The 10,000-nt window shown below is 46.0% G+C and overlaps 1 protein-coding gene across 1 annotated transcript in view; it reads left to right on the top strand.

Annotated features, from left to right (window-relative positions):
• ECPAS (Ecm29 proteasome adaptor and scaffold) overlaps window positions 1–10,000 on the top strand; it is a 236,448-nt gene that overhangs the window by 188,238 nt on the left and 38,210 nt on the right. The window contains exons 42-44 of the mRNA XM_085864640.1: window positions 4,459–4,670; window positions 4,807–4,850; window positions 6,922–7,108. Of these exons, the coding sequence (XP_085720766.1) occupies window positions 4,459–4,670; window positions 4,807–4,850; window positions 6,922–7,108 (443 nt within the window). The remainder of the gene's footprint in view (window positions 1–4,458; window positions 4,671–4,806; window positions 4,851–6,921; window positions 7,109–10,000) is intronic.

The following is a 10,000-nucleotide window of genomic DNA, read 5'->3' as shown; positions in this document are numbered from 1 at the left end:
AAAGCACGGAAAGGGAAGAGGGTCCTAGACCATAAATGAGGCGATAGAAGACAGGGAAACCATCGAACTTGTCTGCTATGGTGAAGTGATAGACCCATCGACTCGGCTTCATCACAGGAGATTCCACTGATCTTAAATGCCATGGTCTCCACGGTTTTCTTCGATGCCAACCCTTCTGATTGATTATGTGCATATATATATATATATATATATATATATATATATATATATATATATATATATATATATATATATATATCGGGGCGTATTATGTGATACCGGTCGTCCGTCTGTCTGTCTGTCTGTCTGTCTGTCTGTCCGTCCGTCCGTTGGTCCGTCCGTTCCTGTCCGCACTCCAACTCCCAAAGTTTTCAACTTTCTCGTTTCATATTTGGTACATAGGTACAGACTGTGGAGACGGTGTGTCGCGACATACGTTTGTCATCTAAAGTGGTTGCCATGGCAACCAGGATGCTGTTTTCCATGTTGTCGCACAATTCTGTATATTCCTTCTTGTTCGGGCGTATATTGTGCTCATTTGCACTGTTGTTGACATTTGAAGTCCCACCTGGATGTGTGGTTGCCGATTCGCTGATGACAAGCAACTGAAAGAAGCAACTGAGAAATGGCTGAATGGGGCACTCTGAAAACTTCGATTTTACTCTTGTAAGCAGTTTCAAGCGCAATTTGTGCAACCGCATGAAAGTCAAGGGACACTATATGTTGAAAAAAAACAAAAACATTTTTACCGTGTTGGGTTACTGTAAGCAACTTGTTCCGAGAACCTTCGTTGCACTCCTCATTCTCGGGGCCATACGTGAGGAATTGCAAAGACGTCTTTCAAGTCTGATGTTTTCAAACAACGCCGTAAATCATGAAGTTTGCAAACCTTTGCATGATGCTGACAGTTTTATTCTCTCACATAAAGATTTCTTTTATATTCCGCACTGGTTTAGGTGTATATGCCTGGTGTTGGCCTAATGGTTCGGGTGGCGGGCTTGGGATCCCAGGGTCCTGAGTGCAGATCCCGCTCTACTGTTGAATTAATACCAGGTGGGGTTGACTCTGCCTGTCATCCTTCCGAGGTCGGCAAAATGAGTGCCAGCATGCTGGTATACTGTGTCGGAGTGGTGACCTGTCCAGGATTGTGCCCAATAGCCAAGGAGACTGCTTAGGCAGCACCAACGCTCTGCACAGAGTATGGTCCCAATGGATGGATTTAGGTGTGTCGTGTGGATTGTGGATGGTGAATACATGGAATATGGGGTCCACATCCATTAGACGAGATGCACACCTGCATGAAATTTGTTTTTGTAAATACGTCTGGAAAAGCGGTAGAGGAAATTGACAACCTACAAGGCCTTCATTCACAGCTTGATGGTGGCCTGGCACCCCCTGCCTCACATCTTGCCCTTCTTGATGCCATGGAAAGCAAGATCCTCAAAACTATTGGGATTTCCCGCGACGAAGCTGAGTGTCTAGGCCTGTTATTTTCACATTGCGAGACAGGTTGGTGGCCTCTCTGTATTGCACCGTCTTCCTCTCTTGTTTCTGTCCCTCCCAGGTTTCTGCAGGGTGCACACAGTCTGCCAGCCACCCTCTTCCTGTTAAACTCCAAAAATCTAGGCTCACTGCTCACCCCACTCATTTGCCCCTCTTTTTTTCTCGCCTGTGGAGCAAACTTCCCCACTTTGTTCAGTCCCATTCTTCCCTCCAGGGCCTCAATACAGCTGTTCACCATTACCATGTGTCATTCCCCATCCATACACATGATCTATTCTAGCCCAAATGACCCCTTTCCCCTTTTTCCAAGTTAGTGTAATCCTCCCCCTCCCTTACCTGTTTTTTTCATTATTGTTTGTAGGTTGGTTTGTTCCTTTTCTGTTTCATCCCTGTTTTTCCCATTCCTCTTTCTGTATTTCAGTGTTTCAGCTTCTGTGCAGCTTGTTCACCCCCACGTGTCCTTCTCCACCCTCTGCTTGATTTCACTCTCACTTCTCTGCTGTTAGTATTTCCCCCTTTCCATTGGGTTCCCTTCCATTCTGCTGTAGCTATTCATGACCTCGATTATGTATACAAAAACAACAAAATTCTATTTTATTTGGGGGTAAACCACGAACAGATTCCAAATGGAGTTTACAAGACTGATGAGCCAAAGCAGGAAATGCAAATAGTTACAAGAACTGAGATTAATTTCAGGAGAATCACGTAGAACTTCAGGCACATTTCAGGCAGTTGTCCTGAAACAACTTGCCATTGCCTCGTGGAAGGCAAATCCAACTGAAGGCAATCTCAGTGCCTTCAACAAAGCTTGCAACAAGTGTGTATCTACCCTCAGGGGAGCCAGGAAACAACATCTTTCTAATCTCAAGTCTGAACTGTCAAACCTCTCTCCCTCCTCAAAATCCTGGTGGCATCGAGTTAAATCTGTTTCTGGTATATGTTCCCCCTCCATCCCCTCCCTTACCTCAAATGGCGACACTGCTGATACCGCACGTGAAAAGGCTGTATTCCTAAACTCGGTGTTCACTTCTAAATCTTGTGTCCGAAACATATCGCTTTCTGTACCCACCTTACCCAGTCACATCCAGCTGTTCTTGGACTCTGTGTCCTTTTCTTTTAACAAAGTGGAGAGTTTGCTGTCAAACCTTGACTCAGATTCTGCAACCGGCCCAGGCAGCATCAGCCCACGTGTCCTAAAAACCTGCTTCTCTGCTCTTGCTCACCCTTTCTCTTTTCTATTCACCCTCTCATTTGTTCAAGGTCATTTGCCTTCAGCTTGGAAATCGGTAAACATTACTGCCCTGTATAAAAAGGTGCAAAAACAGATCCCTGCAACTACAGACCAAATCAGCCTTCTCCCAATCATCAGCAAGGTTATGGAATCCATCATCGCTTCAGACTTTAAATCCTTCCTCTTCTCCAATGGCTTGATTTCCGATCATCAATTTGGTCTCAGACCAGGTCACTCTACTCTGGATATGCTGCTTCTGCTCTCCCAACAATGGATGAAAGTCTCCAATGCCAGGCATGAGTTCAGAGCTATCTCACGAGACATATCGCGTGCTTTTGACACGGTCTGGCACCCTGCCCTGCTCACCAAACTCTCTTCCTCTGGTATCCACTCATGGCTCACGGACTTCCTCTCCTGTCGCAGTCAATGTGTGGCCCTAAACGGAGTTCTTTCATCCCCTCTCCCTGGAGGTCCTCAAGGTCGTGTTCTGGGCCCCATTCTTTTTCTGGTTTTTGTCAATGATCTCTCCGACTCTCTGGAAAATCCTCTATCTCTTTGCTGATGACTCCATCCTTTACCGTACCATCTGCCGTCCCTCAGATCAGCAAGCAGCAGCCTCTTCACTCTGCAGATCTGGATAAATTCACAAGCTGGTTCAACATGTGGAACATGTCTTTCAATCCTGACAAATCTCACACTCTCACTATGTCTCTCCAAAAGGATTGTCTGGAACCCCCCCTCCACCCCCCACCTACTTTCTCAACAATCCTCTTGAAGTCCTTTCGTTCAAACTTTTGGGCCTCAATATCTGCCACGATCTTTCCTGGGAAAGCCACATCTCCAAGCTGGCCTCCAAAGTCAGTCGCCGACTGCGAATCCTCCATCATGCAAAGTGCTTCCTCGGCATACCTGAGCTCCTGACCGTATACAAAGCTTTCATCCGCAGCCCGATGGAGTACTGCTCACACCCTCTGGGCTGGTGCTCCTGCCTCTCACCTTTCTCGGCTTCACGCTGTGGAAACCAAGGCCTTTAGGATCATTGGCATCTCCCGTGATGAGGCTGAGTCTTTGGGTCTCTCACTCTCTCACCGCAGGTAGGTTGATGGTCTTTCTGTCTTCCATCGTCTCCTCTCCAGCCTCGCCCCTCCTGCTCTCTCTGCTATCTGTCCCTCCCATATTTCCCCTTCTGGTTAAACTACCAAAATCAAGAATCATTGCTCACCTTCACTCTTTCATTCCTCTTTTTTCCTACCTTTGGAACAAACTTCCACACTCGCTTCAATCCCATTCTTCCCTCCAGGGCTTCAAAGCAGCTGTTCACCACCACCTCTTATCTTCCCCCATCCAAATCCACGATCTTTTCTACCCCCGTCAATCCACCCCAAACCCACCTCCTTCAAATTCCCTCAATATCTGCCACTATATTCCTTCCTGAAAGTCCCTGTAGTGTCCATCTTGTTTTCCCCATGTACCCCACCCCATCCCTCTCCCTTCCACAGATCTCCTTATGTGTCTATTCCCCACTGTTTTGTGCTTCCCTCTCCCATCCCTCTTGTCTCCTGCTCCCTTTGTTATACGTTCTGTGTGTTAGCTCTTATACGAGCCTTGACATTGCGTGTATGTATATGTATCTCCTCGGCCAAAGCTTTTTGACTCGAGCGATTTGAGAATTCCTGTATTTGATCAATTCCATTTTGTAACGAATACGAATGTCTTGCGTGCAGGCAACGCGGGTGGTGTGCGACTCTACCTCGATGAATTGCTGGCTTTATCCCAGAAGGCATTGCAGTCTCGGTCATGGAATCTCAAAGCTCAAGGCGCTGCTGTCATGGCAGCCACTGTAAAACTGCAAGGTGCTAGCTTGCGTCCTGCTCAGCTCGGACTGATCCTGGGCTTTCTTCTACAAGGCCTTCCTGGCCGTATTTGGACAGGCAAGGTAAGCTACGGCTCCTAAATTTAGAGAAAGGAGGACAGTAACACTGTATTGTGGATATTTTTTTTTTTACTGCGTTGTCAGTTCTTTAAATGACAAAGTTAAAAGACTGTCATCTCTCCATGCTGTCCATTCCCAGGAGCAGCTCCTCAAAGCCATTTCTTCAGCAGTCGCCGCAGCAAGGTGAGCGTATTTGTACACGACGTGAGCGCATGCACATGCCGGATAGTAGTTGCAAAGGCAATGATATACGAGGGTGAGTGAAAAAGTATCCACAATATATTTTTATTTAAATATTATAACGACAATTGAGCATGCACAAGAGCATCATTTTTCCACATCGTCCCCCTCCTTTTCAACACACTCAGTCATTCGGTTCACCAGCTCCTGCGTGCCCTCAGAAATAAAAATGTCAGGACTGTTTGGACGATAGAGGATGCTCCAGTACCTCAAAGTTCAATTGCCGGAGGGTTTCCACAGGATGGGCGGCAGTGTGTGGACGGGCATTGTCATGCAACAATGCAACGCCTTTTGACAGCAGTCCTCGGCGTTTCCATCGAATAGCTGATTTCAACTGCTCCCGAAACATTTCACAATAACGGACACCGTATAGTGTTCCACAATTTGACCTTGTGAGTCACAGAAAAGTGTGAACGTCACTTTTCTGGCCGATGGTTGACTTTTGAACTTATTTTTGATGAGTGATGTCGCATGTTTCCGCTCCATGCTCTGGCGTTTGCTCTCTGGCTCATCATGGTGGATCCACCTCTCGTCTCCAGTGACGATGCATCTCAAAAAAAAAAATCATTCCCTTCATGATGAAAGCGGTTCAAAAGGCTTTGGCAGGTTGTCACACGGTTGCGCTTGTGCTCTTCTGTGAGTTGTTTTGAAACTCATGTTGCAGAAACTTTATGAAAGCCAAGTCGGTTGTTGATAATTTCATGCGCAAAACCATGACTGATGTTCAGCTGTTGTGCCACTTCGTCAACCGTCAACCGGCAGTTATCCAGAATCATGGCGCGGACTCGTACATTGGTTTCTTCTGTTGTGGATGTGGATATGCCTGGTGTTGGCTTGATGTTTAGGCTGGTAGGCTTGGGATTCTAGGATCCTGAGTTCAAGTCCCACTCGGTTGTTAAATTAATGCCAGGTGGGGTTGACTCAGCCTGTCATCCTTCTGAGGTCGGCAAAATGAGTGCCAGCTTGCTGGTGTCCTGCGTCGGAGTGGCGACCCGTCCAGGATTGTGGGCGCTAGCCAAGGAGACTGCTTCAGCAGCACCAACGCTCTGCACAGAGTATGGTCCCAATGGATGGATTTAGGTGTGTAGTGTGGATTGTGGATGGTGAATACATGGAATATGGGGCCCACATCCATTAGACGAGATGCACACCTGCATGAAATTTGTTTTTGTAAATACGTCTGGAAAAGCGGTAGAGTATGGTCCCAATGGATGGATGGATGGATGGATGGATGGGCGTCCTGATTGTTCATCATCAGTGACACTTGTGCGACCGTTTTTGAACATCATAATCCAATCGTACACACACAAAAATTGTATCGCTGCGCGCTGCTCTTCTTTGGTGCAAACGGACAGCGGAGCGGTCATGTTAACTCCCTTACAACGACACAAATACCGACTGCTCAAGGTTGAAACTGCTTCACAATGGCGCAGACAGTTCGTACTTGTACCTGCACGGTGCAATAAGCAATGTAGTGAACACAACACCGTTTTTAACAAATCATTGCGGATACTTTTCGACTCACCCTCGTATTTGTATCACCTCTTGTTACGCACCCATCATTGAAATAAATACATTCCATATAAAGTAGACGAAGAAGCTGTCGGTGAGAAGAAAACTCGGGCTGGCAGGATGGCATAGAGGTATGCATACAAGCCTCGAAGCTCCCAAGCCTGGGTTTGCATCTTGGCTCTGCTATAAACTATCATCCCGGTGTTTCACGGGCAGCATAGTTCATCGATGTGTGTGCCGTCCCTCTGCTGGACGTTCAATGGGCGTCGCGTCTGCTGGCATTCGTTGGCGGACGCTAAAGAGCGCAAGCACCATGAACAAATTTCAACTTCCAAGAAAAATAACTTGGTCATCCTTGTACATTTTAAAAGACTCGACATCAAGTTGTTTTCAGTGGTGCAATTCTCACGAATCGCATCGATGTTGCTGTATCCCGGGCGATTGGGTTGTATTTGGTGTATCCGGGGATTGTCGACGGGCTTGTCACGTCACCGTTCCTCAGCGATTCGGTGAAAGACCTTGTCCAGCCAAGTCTGCCGGAGCTGTTGGATGCACTCGAGGCCGAATGTCGCAGAGAAAACGTGCGGTATCGGATGGCAGCCCTCACCTGTTTTTCTGAAGTGCTTCAGGCGACGGGGCAAGATCGGTTTTCGGAGCTTGCAGAACTACTCTTTCCTCTCGTTTCGCAGGTATTACCGCAGTGCACGTTTATTTTCACAACACCTTCCCAGCTCGATCCGGTTTTCCTCGTTGCTGCGGACGTTTAAAGGGAGGGTAAATTGGTCGGTCAGTGCAAGTCGCGGATTTTTTTTTTGTTGTTGTTGCAATAGATGGAGGAGCTGAATGACTGAAGGCGGACATGCATCTCTGGCTTGAATGATTCACCGAACTTTAGAAAGTTGTGATTGGCTCAAAAGTTGCAGAGAAAATGCTTGGAGAAAAAAAAAATTCACAGTGCCCTTTTTTAAACATTCTTCCATCCATCCTGAATTCACCCGTTTTCTTCCTTCATAAACTTTCTGTTTCTTCTTCTATAAATGTTTAGTGGTTGAAGGTTGATAATCATTTATTTATTTATTAAATAACCACTGCCGCTTTTCATCGTAACACCATTTGTACCCCGTTTGCACTTGCAGATGCTTCGCAGAGGTGACGTTTTCTCGGCCGTCAGAAACCTAAACGATGTCTCAATCGGGCTGTGACCACAAAATCCTCCCCTCTCACACCTTTTCCTCTCTTCCACCCCCATGGTTAGGGAGACTGGGCTGATTCGGGAGATCACATGCGGGTGGAGTGTGCTGTTTGACGAGATCGTATGCGAATGCAATCGGGCTGCTTCGAGAGGTTATGTGTGCGTGGAATCACGCGGTGCAAGGGGAATCGAGCTAGTTAGAGTGATTTTTTTTTGCAGGTGACTCAAGTTGGGTTTGTACGATTGTTTCCACATTTAATTGGGCTGGTTATTGTGATCGTTTGTGGGGAGCATTGGGCTGATTAGGAATATTGTCTCTCTTGTGAGGCCCGCCTGGTGGCAGATTCGGTGTTACTGTTGCAGCAATGTCCTGGCAAGGATTACACTGGTTGGTTTGCCATTGCCTTCCCAGCGGTAACCAGAGCAATAACTTGGAATTTGCCCATGGTGCCAACGATAACTTAGCCACTCATGTCCAAAAATATTGTGAGATCTTTCATATCCACCAGCTAATGTTAGCAGACAGGTCCCCAGGAATGGTTCGCTAATTGATGCAACACCTTACCTGTGAACCACGACTCCGCACTGGTAATCAAACCCAGACAAGACAGATGAATGGCAGGTGCTCGACCACGCACCATTCTTTCAGCACTGAACTGGGGTTGGTTCGGGTTATTATTATCTTGTCCTCCCGTGAAGTGGGAGATGGGATTTTGTGTGTGCGTGCGTTTGTGTTTCAGGCCATAACTTTTTACATTTTGATATTTTGTCAGAAAATTTTCAACAAATCTTTATAATGTGAAGATGGAGAAAAATAATTCATAAATTTTAGTTGTTTTTTTTTCTTTTTCTTTTAGCTGTTGTTTTCATCGAGGTCAGTTTGAGTACAAAGCGGATGCGGCCAGGTTTTGCATTTTGCGATGCTTTCGAGATTTACAGATGGAACTCGGCCAGTTCGTGAGATATTGTGTGGGTCGACTCAGCTTGGTTAGTGAGATATTGTGTGGGTGGAATCAGCTTGGTTAGTGAGATATTGTGTGTGTGGAATCAGCTTGGTTAGTGAGATATTGTGTGGGTGGAATCAGCTTGGTTAGTGAGATATTGTTTTGGGTTGGAATCAGCTTGGTGAGTGAGATATTGTGTGGGTGGAATCAGCTTGGTTAGTGAGATATTGTGTGGGTGGAGTCAGCTTGGTTAGTGAGATATTGTGTGGGTGGAATCACTTTACTTAGTGAGATATTGTGTGGGTGGAATCAGCTTGGTTAGTGAGATATTGTGTGGGTGGAATCAGCTTGGTTAGTGAGATATTGTGTGGGTGGAATCAGCTTGGTTAGTGAGATATTGTGTGGGTGGAATCAGCTTGGTTAGTGAGATATTGTGTGGGTGGAATCAGCTTGGTTAGTGAGATATTGTGTGGGTGGAATCAGCTTGGTTAGTGAGATATTGTGTGGGTGGAATCAGCTTGGTTAGTGAGATATTGTGTGGGTGGAATCAGCTTGGTTAGTGAGATATTGTGTGGGTGGAATCAGCTTGGTTAGTGAGATATTGTGTGGGTGGAATCAGCTTGGTTAGTGAGATATTGTGTGGGTGGAATCAGCATGGTTAGTGAGATATTGTGTGGGTGGAATCAGCTTGGTTAGTGAGATATTGTGTGGGTGGAATCAGCTTGGTTCGTGAGATATTGTGTGGGTGGAATCAGCTTGGTTAGTGAGATATTGTGTGGGTGGAATCAGCTTGGTTAGTGAGATATTGTGTGGGTGGAATCAGCTTGGTTAGTGAGATATTGTGTGGGTGGAATCAGCTTGGTTAGTGAGATATTGTGTGGGTGGAATCACTTTGGTTAGTGAGATATTGTGTGGGTGGAATCACCTTGGTTCGTGAGATATTGTGTGGGTGGAATCAGCTTGGTTAGTGAGATATTGTGTGGGTGGAATCACTTTGGTTAGTGAGATATTGTGTGGGTGGAATCAGTTTGGTTAGTGAGATATTGTGAAGATGAATAAGAAGACAAATCTGTCATTTTGCCATATATTGGCTTAGAATTCATCCCATCCGTGTCTGCACAGACACCGCATACGCCAACACCGCGTACGCCAACACCGCGTACGCCAACACCACGTACTCCCACACCACGTACTCCCACACTCTGTCTGTCTGCCTCAAAGTCAAACAAAATGGAAAATCATTCCAAACAGAAAACTTACTGTTTTTGAGGACATTGGACATTATAAAGGACATGAATAACAAGCACGAACAACTAATGTAAGGTGTTGGCTGGGGTGGTGTAATCGACGTTGGTTAAAATAGCGGTAAAAGCCACAATTTATTTTATGCCTTTAAACTTGCCTTGTTTTTTTTAAACATTTTTTCAAATTTAAGAATATATTTT

Source organism: Eptatretus burgeri, chromosome 2, assembly GCF_056783735.1.
Source record: "Eptatretus burgeri isolate ZD-2024b chromosome 2, Ebu_testis_v1, whole genome shotgun sequence".
NCBI classification, from domain to species: Eukaryota; Metazoa; Chordata; class Myxini; order Myxiniformes; family Myxinidae; genus Eptatretus; species Eptatretus burgeri.
The sequence above is the reverse complement of the archived record's forward strand: the minus strand, read 5'-3'. Positions and strand labels throughout refer to the sequence as shown.